This window comes from Solea senegalensis, linkage group LG5 (genome assembly GCF_019176455.1).
Source record: "Solea senegalensis isolate Sse05_10M linkage group LG5, IFAPA_SoseM_1, whole genome shotgun sequence".
NCBI classification, from domain to species: Eukaryota; Metazoa; Chordata; class Actinopteri; order Pleuronectiformes; family Soleidae; genus Solea; species Solea senegalensis.
In genome coordinates, this window is record NC_058025.1 from 1,129,627 (window position 1) to 1,156,449 (window position 26,823).

Below are 26,823 nucleotides of genomic sequence, written 5' to 3' on the forward strand. Positions count from 1 at the left end.
GTCACATCCTAAAATTCAACAAATACAGAAAACACCATAAAGGGATTATTTTCAGTTTTTATAGAATCAGAATCAGACCCAGGACTTTTAGTAAAAACTCAACTGTACCATGATGGAGTTCCTGAACTCTTATCTTTCTAGTTCCTGTAAAGTGTGTTTTTGTAGAATCATGTTAAAGTATTGGAACGGTTCAGTTTGGTTCAGTATGGTACGTGTTTTTTTTTACAAAAACAACCAGCCCCAGCAGTTCCAGTCTTCGGGAGTTCCAGAGTAAAATGGTACGGTCGACTGACGGGCGGTTGTGTTGCGTTCCATCGGGAACAGAAAACCAAGATACTGTTTTCAGATCCAGGACTTTACCATTCCAAACTGTACCGTACTGAACCACAAGAACCACCTCAATCATTCCAGTAAAAAACTCTATAAAGGGATTATTTTGTCGACTGTCTTTATTGAATCATATGAAAGCAGCTGAGGTGTGAACGTGTGAACGTGTGAACGTTCCCCCTTCATGACCGCACACATGAAAGAGCCGACCATCTGCTTTGATGAGCCTCGCGATAAAAGACGCAGCAACTTTAATATTTCAGAGTCACCTCTGCGGGGAAACTGCTCAGCATCACACGTTTCATGGGATTTCATGGCCGAGTGACCGGCGGTGACGCCCCGTCCCCGTCCCCCCGTCCTCTCATCGGTGCTCAGATTGGCTCCGGTCACGGTTCACGCCGACTGCTCGCCATAAAAACATCTGCGTCCTCAGTGCAGGGAACTCAAATAAGAGATTTATCATCTTTAATAACGAGGACGTGCGTCGACTCCATGACGGCGCGTCTTAATTATTTACAAGTGTGACACGGAGTTACAGAAACCAGACTCGTGGAGAGGCGTAATTAACAAAACTCTGATTTATACTTCAGTGAGGAGCACTTGAGATGAGATTAGATTACGTGAGATTAGATTAGATTGATCGCACACTGTAGAAAATCAAATTACTGCAAAAAATACATCAGAGGTCGACAAGTATGGACAGAATAAGCAATAAAAACATGAAAATACAGATAGTGTATGTTCCTGTTGTGCAGAAGAATCTCTCATCATATTAATCCACTGTCTGATATATAACGTATAAACACACACTCGAGGACAGTGTGGTAACCATGGCGACGACTGAAAAACCCTCGCCAAGACATTAGAGATGCAACATTTTACGAGGGTTTGTTGGCAGGGATTGAATTTACCGCCCACGAGTGCTGGTAGTAGTTTGTGTTTGTGTGTAATCGCTGTCAGAAAAAAGACTTTTCTATTATTTACGTATAAGGTAAGGGGGTCTTGCCTCACCGGGGCGGCCATCTTGAGTCGCCAAACAGACAAGTGATGGTTCATGTTTATAAACTCACTCACTCTCCCACACCAAAGCCCCGAGAGAAAATCACACACACAGGAGTTGTTGTTGATCCACTGCTGCCTCCATCACTACGTTCAAATGTCTTATTTTGTCACTTCTGCGTTAAAAGAACCATGGTTCAGATTTCTGTCAGTGACACAAAGTGACCACACGAGGCAGCTCCTGTGTCCCCGTGAGCTGAAAGCACTGATTTTCTCTCTGAGCTTTAATGTGGGAGAGAAACTTTTAGGTTTTCAGCCAGAAAAGTTTCATGTAACACTGAGATCGAGCTGCAAATAGCTGACATGCATCACGTGAGCCTTCAGTGAAGTGGCTACATGCTGGCAGCCATGTTTTCAGCTCGAATAAAAGATGTTTAGATTATTCTGCAGAAAAACATCCACTTGGTTACAGTGAAGCAAAGAAAAGCAATAATCTGACTGTACAATACTGGAAAAGACCTCAGAGATAGAAGATATTGATTTCACTGTCCGTCATTGTGAAAAACGACCTCTGATGACCCTCAGTGATCGGGAGATGCCCCGCCCACACCGTGACCTCCTGACGTGTAACTGTCACATGTTTCATCACCGCTCTGCAGTAATCTGCTTAAATAGAAAATATTAATATTCAATAATGTCAGAAATTGAATTTGTCGTCACAGTCTCTCGATCTTTGACCCTGAAATCTGCTTCTCTACGACCTCGTGTCTCCTCTGTGTCTTCTGTCTCCAGTCTTTCTCTTCTCTTTTCTTCTCTTCTCTTTTCTTTTCTCTTTTCTTTTCTTTTATCTTTTCTTTTTCTTTTTCTTTTTCTTTTCTTTTCTCTTTTCTTTTCTTTTCTTTTATCTTTTCTTTTTCTTTCTCTTTTCTTTTTTATCTTTTCTTTTTCTTTTTCTTTTTCTTTTTCTTTTTCTTTTTCTTTTTCTCTTTTCTTTTCTCTTTTTCTTTTTCTTTTTCTTTTCCTTTTTCTTCTCTTTTCTTTTCTTTTCTCTTTTCTTTTCTTTTCTTTTCTTTTCTTTTCTTTTCTCTTCCCTGTCTTGTTCCTCTTGGTAATGAACGCTCTCTTGTCCTCGTGGGAAATACGGGTAATTACATGACTCATGGCCTTTGTTTCCACTGAAGTGAAGCCGAGCAAGTGTCTCTTAATGAAGTCATCAGGCTTTTATTAGTCAAAGCTCACAGAGACACTGAGACACTGAGACAGACAGAGACACGGAGACATTACGGTGTAGAAACTGCTGCTGTTGCACAAATGTCTCGATTATGAAGGAATTAATTAAACTTTCATGGCTGCATCGTTCACTCTCACACACAGGATCAGGTACCTTGTCCTCTTGTCCTCTTGTCCTCTTGTCCTCTTGTCCTCAGGCTGAGAATGAACCAAAGCTGTGAAACACTGGTTGAAGTATGTAATAATAATATTTACATTTAAATGTATTATGTTTATAACATTCATGATTTAAAACTGTCCTGCTGCACACAGCAGTTGTGAGGACAGACAGGACACTGGAACATGGAGGCCACAGCATGGTCACAACTTTAAATCTGCTTTAGTCCTCATTAGTGTCCAAGTGTCTCTGTCTGTCTGTCTGTCTTTCTCTGTATCCTCAGGTGTCTCACACACTTCATCAGTCACACTCTAACAGAGTTCTTCATATTCTGTTAATCTTGTATAATAACATCAAGGGATCATCTGTGTCCTCTGTCCTCCATGTCCTCCTACACTTATTTTAGTCGTAAGTCGCCTTATTATTCCTTCCCCCTCCTCCCTCCTCCCTCCTCCCCTGTCTCCTCGATCTTTACGCTCGATCGTTCCGTTCTATTTTGGTCTCACAAACACGTCTCACTCTTCGTGTTTTCTTCACATGTCACATGGTTGAAAACATGCAGGTAAAAAAAGAAATAAATAAGATGAGATGTTGGTGCAGCAGCAAGAGAGCAGCGGTAACAGCGGCAGCAGCAGTAACAGTAACAGCAGCTGCAGCAGCAGTAACAGCAGCAGTAACAGCAGCAGCAACAGTAATAGCAGCTGCAGCAGCAGTAACAGCAGCAGCAGCAGCAGTAACAGCGGCAGCAGCAACAGCAGCAGCAGTAACAGCAGCAGCAGCAGCAGTAACAGCAGCAGTAACAGTAACAGCAGCGCAGCAGCAGCAGTAACAGCAGCAGCAGCAGCAGTAACAGCAGCAGCAAGCAGCGCAGCAGCAGTAACAGCAGCAGCAACAGCAGCAGCAGCAGTAACAGCAGCAGCAGCCAGCAGCAGCAGTAACAGCAGCAGCAGCAGTAACAGCAGCAGCAGTAACAGTAACAGCAGCAGCAGCAACAGCAGCAGCAGTAACAGCAGCAGCAGCAGTAACAGCAGCAGCAGCAGTAACAGCAGCAGTAACAGCAGCAGCAGCAGTAACAGCAGCAGCAGTAACAGTAACAGCAGCGCAGCAGCAGCAGCAGCAGCAAGAGTAACAGCAGCAGCAGCAACAGCAGCAGCAGCAGCAACAGCAGCAGTAACAGCAGCAGCAGCAGCAGTAACAGCAGCAGCAGCAGCAACAGCAGTAACAGCAGCAGCAGTAACAGCAACAGCAGTAACAACAGCAGCAGTAACAGCAGCAGCAGTAACAGTAAGCAGCAGCAGTAACAGCAGCAGCAGCAGTAACAGCAGCAGCAGCAGCAGTAACAGCAGCAGCAGCAGCGCAGCAGCAGCAGTAACAGCAGCAGCAGCAGTAACAGCAGCAGCAGTAACAGCAGCAGCAGCAGCAACAGCAGCAGTAACAGCAGCAGCAGAACAGCAGCAGCAGCAGCAGTAACAGCAGCAGCAGCAGTAACAGCAGCAGCAGTAACAGCAGCAGCAGCAGCAGCAGTAACAGCAGCAGCAGCGGCAGCAGCAGGAGAGTTATTTTATAACCTTCATGTAAAAGTCCCTCGTGTTTGTAGCAGCAGACCTGGTTGAGGCAGGGCCGGCACAAGCATTTATGGGGCCCTAAGTTAAGGGGCCCTCACAGCAGCTGGTGTTTGATGATGTAATAATATACATTTTCTTCTCCAAACTATTGCGAGCCGTTTAGTTCATGTTCATGTTTCACAACACGGAGGCAAACATGTGGCCCGTGGACCAAAACTGGCCCGGCACAGATTGCCGGGCCAGCTCCACAATCTTTGTAAATTTAAAAGACATAAAAACAAAGATCAAAAACTAATGTATCAGAGAATCAGGACGCTGCAGCGATTCGTCCTCCATCAACTTTCACTCAGTGAAAATATATGGAGGGACAAAGTCAAGTAGATTCATCAGAGAAGATTGCATTGCCCCCTCCTCCTCCTCCTGCTCCTCCTCCTCCTGCTCCTCCTCCTCCTGCTGCTGCACGTGCTGCCTCATATTTAATTAGTGTGTCACACAAACCTCAGCAACAACACAGCAATTCCATTTCACTGCAGCTCCTCTGGGATTTCACCATGTGTGCATGCACACAGCATATTGTGTGTGTGTGTGCGTGTGTGTGTGTGTGTGTGTGTGTGTGTGTGTGTGTGTGTGTGTGTGTGTGTGTGTGGCCTATTTCTTGCTCTGCATGCTGCTGCACATGTTCTTCTAAGGATGAGTCTGTGTGTTTACACTGAAGCCACTGATGTGTGTGTGTGTGTGTGTGTGTGTGTGTGTTTCAGGAATACAAATGTAAATACATGGGTTTTATTTTTCCAATAATCAGTTCCATTCTGTAGAAGTCAGAGCAGCAGACGGTCGGTCGATATTTGACGTCAGTTATTATAATTTTATTCAGTCTGATCAATGAGGATATACATCATACACACAGCTGCAAGAAAAAGTATGTGAACCATAGATCATAGATTGTGATCTGATCTTCATCAAAGTCACAACAGACAAACACTGTCTTATTACATGTTTTCATGTTTTCATTGAACACATAATGTAAACATGCAGGGTGCAGGGTGGACAAAGTCTGTGAACCTTGATTTAATAACTGATTGAGCAGATCAGACCTGCACAACAGTCACGAGGAAGTTTGAATCATTCTTCTTTACAAAACTGTGTCAGTTCAGCAATGTTCTTGGGATGTCTGGTGTGGATCGCTCTCTTGAGGTCATAGCATCTCATTCAGGTTGAGGACTCTGACCGGATCACTCCAGAAGGTGGATTTTCTTCTGTGCTTTGTGTCGTTGTCCTGTTGCTTCATCCTCTGTCGAGCGTCCATTGGTGGACAGGTGGCGTTAAGTTCTCCTGCAAAATGTCTTTTTCCATTGATGATGACAATCTGTCCATGATGCCTCCTCCACCACGCTGCACAGTTGGGATGAGGTTCTGATGTTGGTGTGCTGTGCCTTCCTTTTTCTCTGCACACATATCGTTGTGTGTTCCTTCCAAAAAACTCAACTTTGGTTTCTTCTGTGTTGTGGAACATCCAGGTGCTTACAGGAGTGGCTTCCTCCGTGTTGTCCTCAATGTTTTACGTATCGTAGGTTTGTCAACAGAGATGTTAGCATGTGTCACAGATTTCTGTAAGTCTTTACAGGAAGCCACTCGTAGCGAGAGAAGCGACAGTGCTGAACTTTCTCCATTTGTCTTACCGTGGACTGATGAACATCAAGGCTTTCAGAGATACTTGTGTAACCCTGTCCATCTTTATGCAAGTCAACAATTCTTACTCGTAGGCTTCTGAGAGCTCGTTTGTGCGAGGCATGGTTCACATCACACAGTCCTTCTTGAGAATAGCAATAGTTTGTTTTTATAACTTGAACCAACACCTGCAACCTCGTCTCATTGACTCCAGGTCAGCTGACTCCTGACTCCGATGAGAAGTCATTAGCCTCAGGGTTCACATACTTTTACCACCCTGCACTGTGAGTGTTTATGTTGTGTGTTCAATAAAAACAGAAAAACATATCATTGTTTGTGAGGTATTAGTTTCAGAAGACTGTGTTTGACTTAGATGAAGATCATATATATATAATCTATATATATATATATATATAATCTATATATATATGTCAAATATTTTCTAAGTGTAAGTACATTTATTTTGCAGACGAAACTACCTACCGCCCTTCCTTCCTTCCTTCCTTCCCTCCCTCCTCAGGCTGCAGATACAGTATATACTGTACTTTCCTCTAACTTTGTTCTCACTGATGCTGAAAATTAAACATATTTTATTCCAGAATAAAAAAACCTGGCAGCACAAACAGAATAAAGTCTGAGTTAAGAGTTGAGAATGAAGCGAGGACATCATGTCTCAGAGCGTGGACACATTCTGAGACATACATGTTCCTGACACTCTGCCAGTTCCTCGCTGTTCCTGCCAAAAAGACGAGCCGTGGCTCTCTGTTCCCGCGACGGCGCTTTAAACACAGCGACGTCTCCGTCTCCATCTCCGTCTCCTGTGAGAGTCTCATCAGCTGTGTCTCAAGCTGTTTGACCAAACCCTGCAGAACACAGCGTCACCTCAGTGACAGACGGACGAGACTGGACTGTTCAGTCAGATATGGAGAGGATGGAAATGTGTGTGTGTGTGTGTGTGTGTGTGAGAGTCTGAGGATCTAACTGCTGCTTCTCTGTGTTTGTCTCCACAGAGCGGCCAGAGCCTTCGGAGAATATTTGTCCAACGCCAACACGGAGAACCGCAACGGAGCAGGTAACGCACACACACACACACACACACGATTCTCGACTGACTGATGTTCTAATCGTCTGAGTTCTGAGACGTCGTCTCACACCTGATAGTCTCCACTAGATCCGGTCCGAGTTTGCTTTCACACAGTGAAACGAACTGAACACACAAACTGGTGTGAATGCACCCTTAATTATTTACATATATATATATATATTCATAAAGCTCAGCTGTGACAGTGAACTGAATATCTTTGGTTCGTGGACAAAACTAAACAATTGTCTAAGTTGGAAATTTCCCAAATTTTCCAACATTTTGTCCATTTTTGAGAGGCAGTGGTGATTATTTCAAAATAAGACAGGAAACAGAACTCAAGACTACTCAGGATGTTACACGAGCTCTCAGGTTCCAGTCGAGCTGATGTGACGTCGACAGACTTAGTTTAAGAGTTTGATTGACAGCAGATTCTTCGTCTTCTCCATCTTCTCTCATCGTAAACATTCAGATCATTTATTGTCCGACACCTTCGCTGCTCAAGACTGCGAGTCTCCAGACGTTGGCCAGCGTTTGCACAACAACAACCTGCCTCCTCAGAGCCGCTGTTTGCCTGTAGCAAAACCCGTCCGCTCGGTCCAGTCCACTCCTGGAGCTCCTGCCCTGTCTCGGTCTCAGCCTCTGGTCAGCAGCAGCTGCAGCCTGCAGCCTCTGGCGCCTGCGGCCGCCTCCAAACGTCAACTCTCCGTGGAGCGAAGCCTCTCCGCAGAGGAACCGTCGCGTTCTAGGAGCCAGGAGGGCAGTGTGGCACTGAAGCCCGCCAGGGTTTACACCATCAGCAGGGAAGGAGGGATGACGCTGGGGAGCCGCAGCAGTGTGGAGAGCCTGGAGTTGGAGGTGATAAAGACCTCCAGGGACCAGAATCCCTCCCAGGCCACCAACCCTAACAACAACCCATCCTGCACCAGCCAACCGTCCGCCTTGGCCCCCCGCAGCAGTCACCACCGCAGCGGCCACCATCGCAGCAACCACCACCACCACGTCCCCCAGCACCATGGAGGACTGGCGTCCACGTCTCAACCGCTGCAGAGCTCGGGGGACGGCAACAACGCCCGAGACTGGGGGCTGAGACGAGCGGCGTCCAAGGACGACACCGCGGACTGCGTGGCCTGCATCCGAGCGCCATGTCAGAGCCAGCGCTCACTGGACCTGGACACGTCCCCGAGGGACGGAGACAAGCAGCGCAAGAAGCTGGAGAGGATGTACAGCGAGGACAGAACGTCGACTGAAGACAGAGGTGAGGACAATAATGTCCACACAGCTGTTATATCAGTATTTCTTGCAGTTTTACATTTGATTTAAAGATTTAACTTGTAATCGTGAAAGCACTTCATGGTTAAAGACCTCAGGTTCATTGTTAGTAGACCTGGTTCTTCCTGTGACCCAGTTCTAGAACCTGCGGAATCTTTTAAATTGCTTCTGAAAACACACATTTTCACCAAAGAGAGAGAGAAGCCATTTTATAATCATTAATTGTACATTATTGTGTTTGTTACAACAGCTACAAGATGCATTCAAGGAAAATAGTAAATCTTGTGACTTCAGCTCGGCCCACAGCTTGTTGATTTTAGAGGAGAAGCTACAAGATGCTTTCAAGGAACCTCGTTACTTATGTAATCATTGCTGCTGTCACCTTGTGGTAATAGATGAGCTACTAATAATAGATGAGGAAGTAGATGATTTTATTTTGGAAATCCACATGCAGGTGGAATACAACATTATCAGCTTAGATAATATTTTAATTGAAGGTACATTTAGAACAATGTGCAATTGATTTCTGATGAAATGATATAATGATAATAATTATTGTTTTGTGCTCTACACATAAAGTTTATTACTATTTGTAACTGTGTCATTGTTCATTCACTCGTTGTTGTGTGTTTGCAGAGGATGCAGCAAACAGCTGGTTCCCCAAAGAGAACATGTTCAGCTTTCAGACCGCCACCACCACCATGCAGGCGTGAGTACGCAGATCCACGCCTTCACGCCCACTCAACAAACGCTTCAAACTCATCGTGTTCCACGTCCAAATCCTCACATTCCTCTGATTTGATCAGACAGTAAAACACGGTCGTCGTTCATCGTCTGATCTTTAACAGAAACATGTTTCTAAAATGCAGAAATACTAAAATAAATTCCTTCATTCATCGAGTAGTTGTTTGGTCCATAATACGTCGATCTGTGTTCACCAATCTTCATTTTATTATAATAAATATGAATTAGTTTTCCCATAATAATGAATCTAAAATAAGGGAAAGTTGTTTTTACTTAAAGAAAACACTCAAACCAATTCATTCATTTAGGATCAAAACAGTATTAATTAAGCAATTAATTCTGCTTTCAACACGTTAGTAAATGCAGGTTTTTTTAAGATTAAACTGTCATTTTAATCAGAAATGATCAAATATCAGTTTTGTTTGTTTGTTTTTTTATTTTCATGTTTTGAGTTTCCCTTTGTTTTCATTTCAGCAGTAATTATAAATGTCCAAGATTAATGAGGAACTACCTCCTCCTCGCTCCTGCAGACGCTACAACATCCACGTCAAACAGAAACACAAAGAAATCAAACACCGGAATTATTGCTTTTACATGAGAAAAAGAATCAGAAAACTATATTAAAGGAGATTTTTCTATCAAATTAAACATCAAATATACAATTACTAAAAAGACAGAAGAGCCTACACACACACACACACACACACACTGTGACGAGTTAATTATTGCTCATCACTCAGATGTTTTAATTATGACCCTCAGACAGCGGAGGCTCCGCCCTCCTCTCTCCCACACTCTTCTCTCGTCTCTCATGTCCAGCTGTTTCCGTCCTCGTCTCTATTATGGTCTGTACTGAGTGTCTCTTTCACCTGTGATGTGATGAGGACAGACAGATCAGATCAGGACAGATCCTGAGACAGACGACAGATCCTGAGACAGACGACAGTCCTTCATGTGAAGATAAACGTGTTTAAACATTATTTGATTGTCATTGTACAACATACAATGAAAAGGAAGATGCAGCTCCAAATAATAATGATAATCATCATCATCTTCATTATCATCGTTATCATGTTCACCTTTTCTCGCTCGACCTCTTTATTAGGTACGGCTTGTTAACACAAGTACACTCATAATCAGCCAATGACGATAAATAATAAAGTGTTACTGTGTCAGCTGGGATTGGCACCAGCAACCCTCATGTGGAGGATAAAGTGGTAGATGAGTGTACCTAATAAAGTGGCTGTTCCTTTCTTCAAATGTCTATTTTCTCACTTCTCGGTGTAACTTCACCTCAGATTGAAAGCAGTCTCTGAAGTGTGTGTGTGTGTGTGTATGTTATCTGGCTGACCCTGCTGCTAACTTCTCCTTCTCCTTCTCCTTCTTCTTCTTCTTCTTCTCTCCATGGCTGTTTTCCAAACTGCGACTGAAGAATATCGTGAGTAGCTCTTCTTTTAAACGCCCCCGGCGCGTTGCTGACTCTCTCTCAGTTCAGTGATGTTGTCTTGAACCTGTTTTATCCCTCGTGTGCTTCTGTCCTCGGTCTTCAATGTCCTTCAGGCTTCAAGAGCTTGGCCTCAGGTGTTTGAAGCAGAAGCAGAAACAAATAAAAATGAAATTTAAACACCACAAAAACCTGGTTTAAAACAAGAATGGGAAAAAATACAAGGTGTACAGGAATTATCAATATGATAATTAATAAATGAAAAAAATCAAGAAGACTGAAGAAAAAAAAGAGCAGAAGCCGTTACTGAGAGAATAAAAACAACTGAACCAGAACCATCACAGATGAGCAGCATCTGCCTGGGCTGGTTGTGGTGAAAGGAAAAATGGTGAGAGACCAGGAGCAGATGTAAAACAGCTTGTGATAATAATAATGATAATGATAATAATAATAATAATATCTTTATTTTAATCTCAGTATTATAATGATGACAAAACTACTATTAATAATAATAAAAGCCTTCAACCACCCTCTTGCAACTCCACATTTGCCCTCTAGGAGGAAAAGTACACTACATCATCTTTTCAGGCTCACATTGTCGTGGATTAGCGTCTTCAATGAGCAGAAATAATCTGACCCTTAAAGTTTGCCCTAAAGCTCATATGACCGTCACGTAAGCGGCTTCCAGTGAATACATTTTTATTGTTGTTGTGTGTAAAAATAGACACGGATGCAGCTCATGAAAAGGACACAAATACAATGTGAGTTCATATATGAAAGCATTAATGCTGCTTTCAGAACAGGATGAACTTTAGCAGTGGATAAGTTATAGATGTTTGCAAACGTCAGAAAACTGTGGCCGGTTTTTAAAATATGAAAATCTTTGTTGCAGACGAGCGACAGACTTCTGTATAACTGTATATTTGTATATTTGTAGTACAAAGTCCACAGATTTTAATTGAAAAAGGTCAGAGAATATTTTTCACTTATTTAACACAAAAAAAAATACTTAAGAATTTAATTTATGGGAAACAAAAAACTCAGATGCTGAGAGGAAAAACAACTAAAGTCCAGTCCAAAATCGAAACATTGAAATTCAAGGACAGAAACGGTACAGGAGTCCAAATGAGGTCAAAATAAATCACACGCACGTGGTGATGTATGCACAGGTTGACTTGGTGAAAAGTGCAGGGGTGGTGAAGTGGGCGTGGTCAGGTAAATGGCGGGAAAACCAAACCAATACCAGGTGGGGAACAAAAGTCTGGGGAAAAAACAGAATTTAAAACAGATTCCTGACATTTTGACGTCTTCACGAGTCGCCAGTGCGACAGTTTGCCAGAGAACGTCGTCTTTGTATCGTGTTGTTTTCAGACAAACAGCAGCTGTTGTTGTCTCTAAGTTGACGCCCACAGTTTTTGAGCATTTGCTGGGAAACTTCGCTCCTGTTTGTGTCGACAGCAGACGGTGGAGTAACTGACAGGGTGAAGGAAAAAGTGACGACACTTTGTGATGGAATAAGAATCATAATCCTGATGCTGCACAGGCTTGAAAAGCCTCGGGGTAACGAAGGCGCCGCGTGGATCCCAGCGGCTTCGGCTCATTGTCGCCGTGACGATCGTCAGCTGTCTGTGTGTCTGTCAGTCAAAGACAGGCGACAGGACATGAGTCCATTTCAGACACACACTGTCACCACTGATCCTCATTATGTGTGACGTCCTGTCAAAGACATTACTGTCCCCGCTGGGAGACGCTCGTCTGTGCTGACCAACGTACGGGAGAAATCATCACCATTAAATCTGTCACAGCGAACATGGCGCCTTAAAAGTGGAGCTGTCAATCAATTAGAAGATTTAATCAGGATTAATCGCATGACTTTTCATAGTAAACGCGTTAAAAATTGCAATTTAATCACAAGTTTAAGAAAAAATCTGTTTTAAATGTACTATGGAGTGACATTGGTCCAACTTTTTCATACTTTCATACTTACCATGTCATACTTAACATAGACGTGAACAAATGCGTTTTTATGCTAATTATTGCTACATTTCAAAACAATGACAGTTAGTGATTAGATTATTGTAAGTATACTGTATACTATACTGCATGCTCAACATAAGTAATGTGGAAAGAAATAACATAGAAAACTGAGCAAAAGTAGATGGACATATTGACCTGAATGTAACATTATGTCATAATACTGACATTAAATCAGCCTGAAAACTAGCTACACATTAAGCTGCTGTTTTCAAAAGCTAATTAATCGTCTGTATCACTTTGCCCTTTGCACTTTGTATCAGCCGCAAGAACTGGTTAGTGGACTGCAGCGATGTTTGCAGTCGTGATGAAATTTACGAGGGTCATTGAAGGGATTTCGTGTGGGTTCTGCATTATTCTCACTGACTGGCATGTGCTGGACTTTTGTTTTCTTGAAGCGGAGAATTAGCCTCGGAGAAAGTCTATTATAGAAATGTAATTACAGTCTGTTTCATTAGGTTTCGTTCCGAACGTTCGCTGTTTTTCCCTCTCTCATAAAGATTGTGGTAAAGTTAGCCTGAAGAAAGCAAATCCACAAGATCTGAAAGAGTCAAGAAACTACACTAAGTTCACAGTCAAGCGACGTTAGAGTTCTACATTTTTATGTCTATCTTTTTATGTAAAAAGTAGAGGCATTACTATGGAACTAAACCCATAAATTACATTTTCTTCAGGTGTAAACCAGCATGTTTGTGTATCGAGTTAATGTTATTTGTTGATCCAGGTGCAACTCTTCACAGTTTAGTGTAAAGTATTCAAATTATACTTGTTGTGATATAAGCTGGTGTGTCTACTGCCCTCTCTGGTCAAACACCAGCTGCTGCATTTGAATTTCTTCATAGACCTTGGAAGTTAGACCTGGGAGTGACATAAACCCCCGCGTTCACCGTGTTGTAAACACAAACCAATAACAAGACTTTATTTTGTGCACACAACAGCGTAGCAACATGTCTAAGGATAAACATTAAACTCAACTATATTCTACAACTAATTTAAGGTGAAATATATACGACAAAAGTGCCACAAACTGTAGGTGTTTGTGTGGTGACCGCGATCGTGAGGTTAAAGGTCCGAGGTCAGGGGGCGTTCCTTACACAGGAACTGAGTGTCAGATTTCACTAGATTTCACCACGCCCCCACTCCCTTCCCTTTGCTCTCAGTCCACTTCTTGGAATTTTTCGACAGCAGGCATTGGGCGGAGTTATGCTCAGGAAAGACACACATTAAGTAATTTTTCTGTTGCAGCTCTGTGGTTGCTCCTTATTGTCTTTACTTGTATTGTGGTCCTAGTGTGTGTGTGTGTGTGTGTGAGTGTGTGCTGCTGTAACCAGTGTAACCTCTCACCGAAGCTAACCAAACCCTGAAACCCTGCACTAACCACTGTGGACTAAACAAACCCTCACGTTCACCCCCCTGTGCTGTTGCCTCATCCTGACTGGAACTTTATATTTATGCCCGAACCCGACGAGACCCAAAGGGCTTCAGTTAGTTTCTCTCAGCAGTGTGAAATTAAAGTTCAACCAAGTGTAAAAATAAATACATATATAGCTGTAAACCAGGGCTGTATTATAAATGATTTATGAGCTAAAGTCATTTCAGTTGTGCCCTTGGGTCAGTTTGGGTTCAGACAAAAATGACTTGGTCAGGCGCAGCTAAAGACATAAAACTTTACATCCCCTAAAAACCACTTCATGCTTTGACGTCCCGGCAGGGCTTTCCGAGGCATTGCTGAAAGAAAGAGACGGAAAAGAGAGCAGGAGGCAGCCACCGTGATGGAGAGGTACCGTGTGTCCTGTCCTGTTCTGTCCAGTCCTGTCCTGTGTGGTGCAAGACTGTCCCTGTTACACAGTAAAGAAAATAATGCCTAGACCAAAACAGCAGGTCTAAAAAAGAATTGTGTTTCTTATTGGACCAGTTGTCTGATTTGTAAATGCATCTCTGTGTCTGTGTCGACAGTAGACCTTCAAACGGTAACTGGAGTTTTTCAGACCAAAGTCCTAGCTCCTCTTAGGAGGTCTCAGTTGCCTCACACTCCCAGAGGAAACACCAAAACCAGCCCAAATGGTGAACAGTACTATGTGTTTAACAGAGTTACTATGAAACAAATAACACACGTGTAATTGACAGTATGTAGGAACTTCAACAACTACAACTACAAGTGGAACATACATCAATACCACGATAACTAACTTACTTTTTAGACTTTCCTGATTCTCAACCATCCCCGAATAATGACAAAGCTGCTAGTGTCATGCTAGCACATGTTAGTTTCCTCCACATTTACTAAAGGTAGTTTGGACATAGTGTAAATATAACAGTATCAACACATGAAACACAAAAATACAACACTCTAATTATGAGGCAAAGCTCATGGTTTTAGCAAAGCTAGCATTTGCTGCTAATGGAAGTGCTGTTCCTTGTTGCAGCCTCGCATCTCTGATGCTAATAAAAGTTTGACTAAAGCTAACACTTGTGTGTAGCTAAGTGTGTTTGTTTTTCACAGGAAAACAGTAATAACTGCTACATCTTCTCTCCGTTATCATATTTGGCTACAATTTATTGATTTATTGAGTATTGATGAGTATTAGTATGTGTTAGCAGTGCTAACAGCATGAGTATTGGCATCAATAAAATCCCAGATAAATCTGTTAATTACAGTTGTGCTCAGGTCAGGTGTGCAACATGTGTCATTTCTTTAATGTAAAAACAAACAAACAAACAAACTCATTTAAAAGGTCTTAACAGTATGTGTGAGATAAAGCTTGTTCTCCACCACGTTAGTGCTCAGTCTCACATTTCTTCTAGAATAGTGTAAGAAATGAACATTCTGTTTTTTTCTGTATAAATACACTGAAAATGTGTATTTTCGTCATAAAAACTTGAAACTATACAACTAAAAGTAGCCATTTAAAGCTGTTTTCAACTGTCAACCAAAGACAAAGGCTAAATTTTCCATGTCTTTTGTGAGTTTGTGGCGACAGTAAAGATGTGTCCTCATGTGAAGCTTTGGTGTCGATGGTTTTTGGTCACAAACTCACAGCACGTGAGCAGGTTTTTAAAAAGCCAACATTGTTTTATTCACACAATAAAACCCCACGAGTTTAGTGGAGAAGCTTTGTAAGCGTCAGGATTATCACAGGACTGATAAACTAAAACAACAGAGCAGCTGAAGCAGGAACATGAAATCCTCTGAGGACAAGGAGAAGGTGAGCAGAGCTGAGGGATTTTATTCTGCAGAGACCAGGTGAAGATGATGAGGTGATTGTGAGCAGCTGCACTGATTACAAGGTGGGAATGTTCCAGGTCTCCGGAGAGAGGGAGAAACAAGAGCTCACACCTAAACTTTCAGGCAGGTTTTGATGACACAGACGCTGATGCACACATTTAAATATCATTTATTTACGACAGCAATTCACAGGTTTATTTTTAGTCAAATCTCTCACAACAAAATAATCCAACACTTCCTGTTGTTTCAAAGTAAAAGCACTTTACCATTTCAGTTCAGTTCCCTGAAGCCATTCATTTTCAAAGAAGGCTTTTATTGTGAAATATTTGCCTGATGGACACATACACAGCAGAACAATAAAGAGTGCTGGTATTTTGTTGATGTTAAAGAGTAGTGTTTAAAGGTACATTATTTGGTTTTTCACCTCACACTAGAACATTTTTTATAACTAATCCATTTCAAATTGATCAAAAAAAAATTCAAAAGATTCAACTTTATTTGATTACAATTACTGTCCTTAATTTATTTGCCGACCCCTGACGTGATAAATACACTGAAGGACGAGAACTCAAACCAGTGGACTCATGGTGACCGAGGTTTCCTGGCTTTTAAGTCGCGAAATTGTCAAAATAATGCCCGCCTGTCTGTAGCCACACCCACTCTGCGTTTGAAGGTTTTTTACATAGGTCACTTTTGAAAGTCAATGTAATCAAGCCATAAAAGATAGGCAACATATGAAAATGCACACATACACTGATCCACTTGATACGATGACAAACTGCCGCCATTTACACCTGAAACAAAAGCTCTGCTCGCTCCTCAGTCCTCAGCTGCTCTTTTATAGACCCATCAAAAACACACTGTTATCTGTGTGTGTGTGTGTGTGTGTGTGTGTGAGACAGGTTTAATCAGTGTTTCTCACTCAACACTGACACGTAAAAGTAAAGTCTATCAATAAAGAGCCGTAGCTCACTGTTGTGCTGCTGCAGAATAATCAATATTTGGCGACAGCAACGCATCACACACACAACCTTTGTTGCTTTAGCCTGTGTGTGTGTGTGTGTGTGTGTGTGTTTGTGTGTCACAGACCCTCAGGAGTGGCTGCGTCGAGGACGATGGTCTGTGTTCCACAGATGAAACCTCTTACAAAGGTCAAAGAGAGTTTGGTGACATATTTAGCAGAAACACACTCTGACTCTAAATCCTGCCGTGATTTTAAAGCTGTTGTCACTCAGTGTTTGAGTGATGGTTTCCCCCTGCGCTCTGACTCATCGCTCTAATTTAAGACTCTGCCTCCGCGGCGCGTCAACAAGGGTTTTTCTGGAATGACTTGAAACTGCAGATAAATATACACCGGCGAAGGCTGACACTGTGTGTGTGTGTGCTTTATACCATTATGAACCTGTTATACAAACACACACTTTCCTGAACCTTAACCATCACCAACACCTGATTCTGACACCAAAACCAAGTCTCAACATCTCAAAAATGTAAGGTTTTGTGGTGAGGACCCTGAAGCAGAGACACACAACATCCAATAATGAGTCACGTTGGGGTTTATTTTCCAAACAAGGGCAGCAGAGGTGACGAGGGGACATGAAAAACTGCATCTAAAGCCAGTGTTGTGTAGTGGACAGCAGACATGTTTTTACATGAAATTTACGAGGGTCGTTGAAGGCATTTTGTGTGTGTATGTGTTTCTAGGTGCAAAATCTTGACAGTTTCGTGTAAAATATTGAAATTATACTTGTATCTACTGCCCTCTTCTGGTCAAACCATCGGTTTGTTGTTGGCTTTCTTACGATTTGTTTTATTTACATCTGAACTCCAATGATCCTCCAAAGTTCCCCCAAAAAATGGCTCATTTTCATCGGTGAAAAAGGTTGTTTATTAAAAAGAAGATTAAAAAACATGTTTTCCATCGTCGACGTCTTCTCTCCTCTTCATTAGACGTCCATTAAAATGTACACTGTCCAAACCCGGCGAGAGAAAACCACTTATCGCCGGCTTCATCTTCTCTGTCTTGACAGAGTTTAGTGGAAGCACTGAGACGTTTTTCCCCCGCTGTGAATAAACTCATCCTGATGTGTAAAATCCTGCGGGAGCAGCATCTCATTTTAGCCGCAGCAGCGGTGATTTAGTGACGCGAGCAGCTGAGACCGCGTCAAGTGTGAAGCTCGAGTTTTGATGAACCAGAACAAAAACTAACCTTTTTAAGTTTTTCAGTCACATGTTTGTTCCACTTACGTCTGTTTCTGGATTCTGTTTCTTCTCTCTGTTCTTTTTCTTCTTCTCCTCTGAGCGACAAATATCACTCATACATATGTCGTGTTTCACGAGCCCAGACTTTTGTTTATGATCTGGATCTGAAACTATGTCGGGGAAAAACCCTGCTGTGCAGAGAGAGAAGAACATGAGAGACGGAGTTCTTGTGTTGAAGTCGACTCTTTTCTCTGAAGGAACATGTGCTTGAATTTTGTTTTCTGCTTTATACTCTATTCCTTTTCCAACTGACCTAATGGCTACCTTCTTAGTTATCCATCTATCACCACAAGGTGGCAGCTGCAAGCGTTTGTTTAGTGGACTGCAGCGATGTTTGCAGTCGTGATGACATTTACGAGGGTCATTGAAGGGATTTCGTAGCTCCTGAACACACTGTGGATTCTGCATTACTCTGACTGACTCTCATGTGCTGGACTTTTGTTTTCTTGCAGTGGAGAATTAGCCTCAGACAAACTTCTGTCTCATTTAGAAATGTAATTAAAGTCTGTCTCACATTGGCTGAAGACTGTAGTGTAGCTTGAAACTAACCTGTTGTCGTCTTTCATGGATCTTTGCACAGTGTTTTTGGTTTTTAATCACTAAAGTCAAACCTTGTGTCATTATTGTGTAACTAAACCTCTTATTTTCAGGTGTATATTTGTATCTAGGTGCAAAATCATTGCAGTTTAGTGTGAAATATTGAAATTATATTTGTATGTATTTACTGCCCTCTGTGGTCACACCGTCGGTTTGTCGTTGGCTTTCTTACGATTTGTTTTATTTACGTCTGAAATCGAGTGACTTTGAACCTGACTTCACTGTGAGTGAACACCAAAGTTCCCAAAAACATATTTATTCTCTAAAGATTCCATGAATTTAAACATAGAATTCAATCCAAGTGAAACACTTTCTTTTGTAGTCCAATAGTTTCTGTCTCTGTGGTTCTGTCTTTCATTCACGATGCCTCTCTTTTCTTCTTCTTCTTCTTCTTCTTCTCTGCTCCTGAAAATGGTAGAAACTTCCGGAAGCACCTGAGGATGGTGGGCAGCCGCAGGATGAAGGTGCAGAGTAAGTCTCACGTTTGCTGCTGCTGTGGCAAAAAATAAAAATGTAAAAATATTCACGTAAACACATGAACCTGAACTGTGACATTAAAATCTGCTGAGTCATCTGAGTCTTTCCGTTTCCACTGTGGAATAATGTTGCTGACTCATTGTTTCTAACTTTCTATATAAGAAACTTTTGTGACTCAAATCACAACATTATTAATAATAACCAGAGCTAATGTGTGAATAATGTAATGTCTCATTAATAATAATAAGAATAATAAGAATAATTTACAGACATATCTGTAAAAACTCATTTTTGAACTGGTGAACAAATCATTCCCAAGATTTGCTTTGGTAAATAAATTACAACTCCATTTTATGCATTTAATTTAAAGCAGATGCACAAAAAATTGAGTTGAGAAAATTCTGCAAATTTGTTGAGTGACCCCAAGAAAATCACCCATGACCTATCTGTGGGTCCCGACCCAGACTTTTGGAACCACTGCTCTAAACTCTGGAAATGATGAATTTTGTTATTTAATTCAAATGTATTAATTCATTTATTTAAACGATAATTCTTGATTAACTCTGAAACATAATAGAGAGCCAAACATTTTTAACTTAACACTCCTTCTCTTGATTTGAATTTATTTTGAATATAGACTGGATATATAGACAATTCTAAGTAATATTTTTCATTTTCAGATACATTGGACATTTTAATTCAAGTTTAATTTTAATTCCAGTATTTTCTCATAAAAATTATCGACATCTTCACCATTAATTTGCAAAAACAAAATTTTTTGAACTTAAGTTCTGTCAAAAAACCCTTTTAATACATTAATGAATACATTTTTTAGTGCTTATACATAAATGCTGGTCCTTTAGTGATGCATAAATGTTGTATACCTGTGTATCACACAGTCTACACTTGCGTGTGTTTATTTTTAAGTGACTTTTTTTCTCCTTAAAAATCTCCCTCAGCCTTTGCCGAGCGCCGAGCCAAGAGTTTCAGCCGCTCGTGGAGCGACCCGACGCCGGTGAAGACCGAGTCCCTGCACGACTCCAGAGACAGTGAGTGACCTTTCACTGTCCTCAATGATGTCATTTTTATGCTACATTATTTTAAGTCAAAAGATTTTTTATCCCTCTCTGAGTTTTATTCAATGACCAAAACAATAAAAACATATTCACATGATTTTTAATGTAAAAGACGAATATGAAAAAGGCCTGAGTCAGTGAAGAATTGCTAATGATCTGATTTTTAAGTGGACATTTTAAACATTTTAAAAAGAATATAAATACAATAGTGTTGTTTTGTGTTGTTTGTGTTAATAAAAGAGCAGTTAAACCACCAACAGTGAAATATTCAAAGGTTAAAGAGACGCTGGAGAATCTGTTTGATCCACCCACATGTCTGTCCTCGTCTCACCAGTGTTGTTGCTGTTGTGTAGTTGTGTAGTTGTGTAGTTGTTGTCGTCTCTGCTCTGATTTGAAACAGATCTGCTCCGCCCTCTCTCTGTTGTGGATGAAATGAAACGACAGGTGCAGCTCTTTTAATCTGGAGCACCTCTCTAATCTCATCTGTGTGTGTGTGTGTGTGTGTGTCGTCCTTTCATCTCCCCCTTTGTTCCTGTGTGTGTGTGTGTGTGAGCCAGGTGCTGATCTTCAGACGTCCACAGGGACGCTGTACGAAGGCCCGGACGAGGATGTGGAGTGGGAGGACGAGCGGGAGGCGGAGAGAGCTGCGTGCGAGGGGGATGACTTTGTCCCTCCTAAAATCATGGTGTGTGAACATGCCGTGTTTATATTTAAATTTACAGTCGTGTTATAATAAATATCTATAAATAAAAACCATTTCACTCAAATGTTTCCCACAGCTTATTTCCTCCAAAGTCCCGAAGGCAGAATACGTTCCGAACATCATCCGCAGGAACGATCCGTCCATCATTCCCATTCTTTATGTGAGTGACAGACAAGACGACAGTGTCTCTTTAAGTAGATTTTATTATTGTTAAATTGAATTAAGTAGGTTTTATGGTTGAATTGGTTTTATTCTGTGTCTTAACCTCTTTGTAATGCTGCCAACAAAGAGATGTTTAATCTCAGTGAGTTTTAATCCTGATCAAATAAAACATAAAATTAAGCATAAAGTGAACAAAACAGTATATTGACATCATGTCATGAACATGACGACGAGCGCGTGAAAGCCCCGAGCGTTTCTGCACTTCATACGACAGACGCTGCGTCCATGGAAGATGTCTGTTCACCTTTATTTGACTCATCCTCTACGCTGATGACACGCTCGTCTTCTTTATAAAAGCTGCTCAGAGCCTGTTGTGCAGTTTTATAATTATAAACTTTTAGTTACTTTAGTTTTAATTTTGGAGAGGAGAGGAGAATAAATGTAGGTTTAAAATCCAGGTAAATGTGGTAAAGCAAAGTTAATCACAAGTAAATTAGGGCTGAAACAAATCTGTCAAATAATTTTGTCATGGCTTAATGGATTAAAAACAAGAATAAAGAATTATTTCTCATAATAACAAAAATGTTGTGTTTCCTCACTTTTTATTTCTATATCTAATTCCTATAGATCCTGTTGTTATAAAGAAGTCTTATTTTAACTGCAGCGACATGAATCTAAATTTGGTTTTGAATGTTTGGATGATAATTGTGTTTTCTTTTTTAAGGACCATGAACACGCCACGTTTGACGACATCCTCGGTGAGTGTGTGACACGTTTGTCTTTTTATAAAACACAAGCTTCTCCTGTGGAAGTGAGTCATGGATGTCTGTGAACGTGTGAACCTGTGAACGTGTGAATGTGGAGAAGTTTGAGAGTTTTCTGGAGATGACTCACTGTGTTCTTACTGTGTGTGTGTGTGTGTGTGTGTGTGTGTGTGTGTGGGTCGAGGACAGGTAACAAGCGAGTGAGAAAAGTGACTCTCTCTCTCCCTCTCTCTCCCTCCCTCTCCCTCTCCCTCTCTCTCTCTCTCTCTCTCTCTCTCTCTCTCTCTCTCTCTCTCTCTCTCTCTCTCTCTCTCCCCCTCTCCCTCCCTCTCCCCCTCCCTCTCTCTCCCGCTTTCCCTCTCTCTCCCCCTCCCTCCAGGAGAGATAGAGAAGAAACTGATCGCGTACAGAAAAGGTTGTAAAATCTGGAACATGTTGATTTTCTGTCAGGTGAGAGAAACACAAACATGAAGAAAACATGATTTAAATTAATCAAAAAAATGTGATTCATCGATTGATGAACAATAATTGACCAGTAATTACAAATGAATTAATTATTTCCTAAATGATTACATTACATTTATCCAAAGCGACGTACAATAAGATAAGATGAGATCAGCAGCAAAGAAAATGAATTTTTAAACATTACATATTAAGATAATCAAGTCTAAACAGTGAGTTCCATGTTTCCTCAGGGAGGTCCAGGACATTTGTACCTGCTGAAGAACAAAGTGGCCACTTTTGCCAAAGTGGAGAAAGAAGAAGACATGATCCAGTAAGTATCGACATGTGACGATTATATGAACTCTTGTATCTTAACGCCACCTAAAATCAACTGATGTGGAGTTATTTATGTATGTTATGTTAACTCTGTCACTCTGAGTTCATACAAAATGGCAGAAACTGTTTTATAATAAATAACGTTTAAGGTTTTTTCTGACAGTTTTAGATTTTTCTGCTTCTGTTTAAATAGAAACAAGTCGCCAGTGCATGGAAATATAACTAATAAATGTCATCTTCATCTCCCGCCTCCTCTTGTTCTGGCTCTCAGGTTCTGGCGCCGGCTCAGCAGACTGATGAGTAAACTGAACCCGGAGCCGAACCTGATCCACATCATGGGCTGCTATGTGCTGGGCAGCGCTAACGGAGAAAAGGTAACGACGAGAAAAGCGTCAGAAAACAGCAGGTACCAGGTTCACTGTCACGACGACTTTATTTCACTGAGCAACGTTTGCCCCTCGATTCATGGAGAAAATCAGCGACAGATGAATGGATGATGGTAATAATCAGTCGTTGCAGTTCACTCACAGGTTGAGTGAACGTTTGCCTGCAACACTTTTCCTCCTCCTGCTGCTTCTCCTGCAAACTCAGCTGGAAACAAACTAATAATAGACTTGACTGATCCACCTTCCCATGATGCTTCACTCCACTCCACCTGCTGCGACTGCTGTCAGCCATGACGGAGAGAGAGAGAGAGGCTGTCTCCGTGCTGCTTTAAAGGCTCTTTAGCGCCCCCCAAGTTTAAACGAGATCCAAAACTTAGTTCCGGCAAATTCCACGAAACTTGGTGGAAACATGACTCAGCTCAAGACAAACAGAAAAGTCTATTAGGACCATGAGCCCAACTCAACAGGAAGTGGGCTATTTTGAATTTGGTGGCCATCTTGGCGATTTATGCGTTTTGTAAATAAACGATCTCGTCCGAGTGCGTTTATCGTACCACCATAAAAAAATTGTCAATTTGTACTAAACACATCAAAGATGAAAAATTGCCAAAAGGTTTTGTGCAGGGGTGTCAAACTCATTTTTGTTCAGGGGCCACATACAGCACAATTTGATCTCAAGGGGGCCAGACCAGTAAAAATAGCAAAATAATAGCATAATAACCTATGATCAACAAGAACTCCTTTGTTTTTTCTCCTTTGTTTTACATTTACTGAAGGATAATTTTACAAAACATGACATTTCTTGAGAAATATAAATTTACTATTTACACAGCACACTGGATCTATAAAGGCACAAACATTTAGTCACGGGTATCTGGAGCATTTGACATTACGTTTAGATTAGTGTGAAATTTTAACAAATTCATCCTGTGGGCCGGATCGGACCCTCTGGCGGGCCGGTTCTGGCCCCCGGGCTGTATGTTTGACACCCCTGGTTTTGTGGATTAAAAATGGCGACCGTCACCTCAAACAGGAAGTGGGCTGTAACTTTGCATTGACCAATCGCCTCAAGACTTCATACACAAGTGAGTCCTCACTTTAAAGGGATTTTTGATGGTAAAGACCTGGTTTTAGGTTTAGGATTACATTTAGATTAAAGGTTAGGATTAGGTAAACGGGTCATAAATGTATCCAGATTTCATTTTTAAAAACACTTTATGTTTTTGCTCAGCAGCTGCAGGGGGACAGAGTTTTTTAAAAGCCTGTCACGTCTCTGCAACATCACAACTTTGTCTGTTTTTATTTTAAAATGCCCGATGGCACAGAGAAGAATCTACTGTTCTCTCTTTAACGCTCTGTCTGTGTCTCTCTCTCTCTCTCCTCCTACAGCTGATCCAGACTCTGAAGAGGCTGATGAGACCTTCATCGGTCGAATTCAAGTCCCCACTCGAGCTGTCTGCACAGGGTGAGAGCGCACACGTAAAATACAACATATAAACTAGTGGGAGATTCACTTTGGACTCATAATAATGGATAATAAAATGTGTTGTTGTTTGTTTGTTAGATAAATTTCAATTCCAGCACAATTTATCTCGATTTAAAGTTCAAGTTCTTTATTTTTCATTTTACCCAAGTTTAAGTACAAGCACATTGCTCTCACTGTCGATATTCTATCCTCGTCCAATGTTCAAGTATCAGACAAGAAAGTTCACTAACACAGACGATCCACTGAAGACGTGAGGCTTCGAATAAGTTTTGTCCTAATGAACATGTCAGTGACATGCTTTGGTCAAAATACCAGAAGGATGAAGCATCATAGCAGTTCAATAACCCTGCTAAACCCGCCCCTTTCAGAACGCTCGGTTTTGTGCATGGTCCCTGTGCATGGTTCCTATATGCAAATGAGACACAGGCAAACACACACCCATTTCTTCCAGGGGGTTTCTGATTTGTCCTCTTTACAGCGCTCACTCGCTCAGCTCCTGTTCCCTCTGCTCCATTCCTCTCCCCCTCCCTCCACTAGTTCTCTGACAATATCAACATGGCAGCGTGAGCAGAAAACAGCAAGAGTGCCGGGAATTCAACATGGAGTGTTTTATCGCCTATACTTACACTAAGGGGGACCACGAAAAAAGTATTCTTTTTCCACACTTTGGTGACTGGTAGGGCCTCCGGAGTCCCAAATATAAGTATTGAAATGGTTAAAAAGTTGATTTTGCATAATATGTCCCCTTTAATGTAAAACTGTCACAAAATATAAAGTCAACATTTAGTTGTCCGTGTTTCTGTCTTTAAAATGATATATACTCAAACTTCTGGACGTCAAAAAGGACATATTTTCAAATGAACCAATCAACAAAATACACACTGTCGTCTATGTGAATAATATTGCAATAACAAGACAACAAATCTTTATAATTATGTTGTTACATAAGAAAACTCAGAAAAGTTTATAGTGACAAACAAACCCTAATTTGTTGATATTTTCATGTGTACGTTTTCCAAAAAATCACCAAAAGAAAATGTAAAAACATTAGATTGGTGACATCGTCTGCTGGTACCTTAATAACCACAAGGGGGAGCTCATTGTTGCGGTGAGAGGTATTCGTTGTCAAGCCAACATTCACGTCCAACTCTGAAGCAAAACTTGTAACGTACAAAAAAACGTGTCTTCATCAGGAGCGATGTGGGAGTGAGTGTCATCTTGTAAACTTGGAATCAAACCCTCGACCTTTCAGTTGAAAGACAACTTGCTCTACCATTGACCCACCATCACCCTAACAACTTTCAACAACTCAATCAAATGGTGTCCCCCAAGGCTCTACTTTAGGACCACTTCTTTTTAGCCACATACAATGATATGCTGATGACACTGTTATATATACACATGTATATTTGTGTTGTTGTGATCATTTGGTAACTTATACTTCAGATGTAATGATGGTGTTTCCCTTAAAAGTTGATACGTGTTTAAAATGAGTCCAAAAACTATTTTAACTCTTATTGATCACATTCTAAAAGATGAATTATCGTGCTAATGTTTTTTTTTTATCATTTTGCAGTTAAAGTAAGAAAAACACTTATTTTTATTTATTATTTTTATTTTTAACACAGATTTCCAACTCTGACTTTTTCCTCAGAATTTCTTCTTTTCTCAAAATTCCGACTTTTTTCTCGGCTCAATTTTTTTTTACTTTCTTTCAAAAAAACATTTTCCATGTGGCACCAATACTCTTCCATACATAGTTGAGATAATTGGTTGTAGATTTTTATTCACAATTTCCCACTTTTTTTTAAGTTCATACAAACACAACCAGACGAGTTTTCACGCTCTGGAATCTTCAGCCTATAAATGTATTCCTCTGAATTTCACTGCACTTCTCAGCTCATTAAAGGTCCGATATTTATCTACTCTGCAGTGAAGTCATTGAACCACATATGGACATGTGTGGACAGTGAGAGACATGTTCACACCACTGTAGAGAAGGTGTCAACACAGCAGCAGCAGCAGCAGCAGCAGAGACACTTTAGTCCCAGTGCAGGTAAAACTAAATCCAGGTGGATTTAGTTTGTCCTCGACCTCACCTCACTTCCTCCTGTTTCTTTATTCTCCCGGCGTCTTTCTCTCTACATTCTCACCGGGGTTTAAAGTTGCTAATGCACATCTTTTTTTCTGCTGAACACAAACCAAAAACAGATCCTGCTCCTGTCCTTATTACACTCACGTCAGGAAAGACAGATGATGACTCAATCTACGTCAAGTCAGACACACACACACACACACGGGAGATCGTTTGACAGAATATAACGAGATAATCCACTGAACATGGGTGAAAGCTTTGATACAGAACTGCATGTTTCACATCTCT

The 26,823-nt window shown here is 41.2% G+C and overlaps 1 protein-coding gene across 3 annotated transcripts in view; it reads left to right on the forward strand.

Moving 5' to 3' along the window:
* The window catches only part of nsmfb (NMDA receptor synaptonuclear signaling and neuronal migration factor b), a 36,619-nt gene that overhangs the window by 3,949 nt on the left and 5,847 nt on the right, over positions 1-26,823 (forward strand). The window contains exons 2-15 of one of the 3 annotated variants that reach the window (XM_044026666.1): positions 6,957-7,018; positions 7,500-8,285; positions 8,936-9,008; positions 10,476-10,481; positions 14,233-14,301; positions 19,025-19,077; positions 20,043-20,132; positions 20,717-20,844; positions 20,939-21,022; positions 21,749-21,782; positions 22,168-22,238; positions 22,484-22,563; positions 22,840-22,942; positions 24,344-24,419. In XM_044026666.1, coding sequence (XP_043882601.1) covers positions 6,957-7,018; positions 7,500-8,285; positions 8,936-9,008; positions 10,476-10,481; positions 14,233-14,301; positions 19,025-19,077; positions 20,043-20,132; positions 20,717-20,844; positions 20,939-21,022; positions 21,749-21,782; positions 22,168-22,238; positions 22,484-22,563; positions 22,840-22,942; positions 24,344-24,419 — 1,715 coding nt within the window. The remainder of the gene's footprint in view (positions 1-6,956; positions 7,019-7,499; positions 8,286-8,935; positions 9,009-10,475; positions 10,482-14,232; positions 14,302-19,024; positions 19,078-20,042; positions 20,133-20,716; positions 20,845-20,938; positions 21,023-21,748; positions 21,783-22,167; positions 22,239-22,483; positions 22,564-22,839; positions 22,943-24,343; positions 24,420-26,823) is intronic. The other 2 variants (XM_044026668.1, XM_044026669.1) reach the window with 2 other exon arrangements.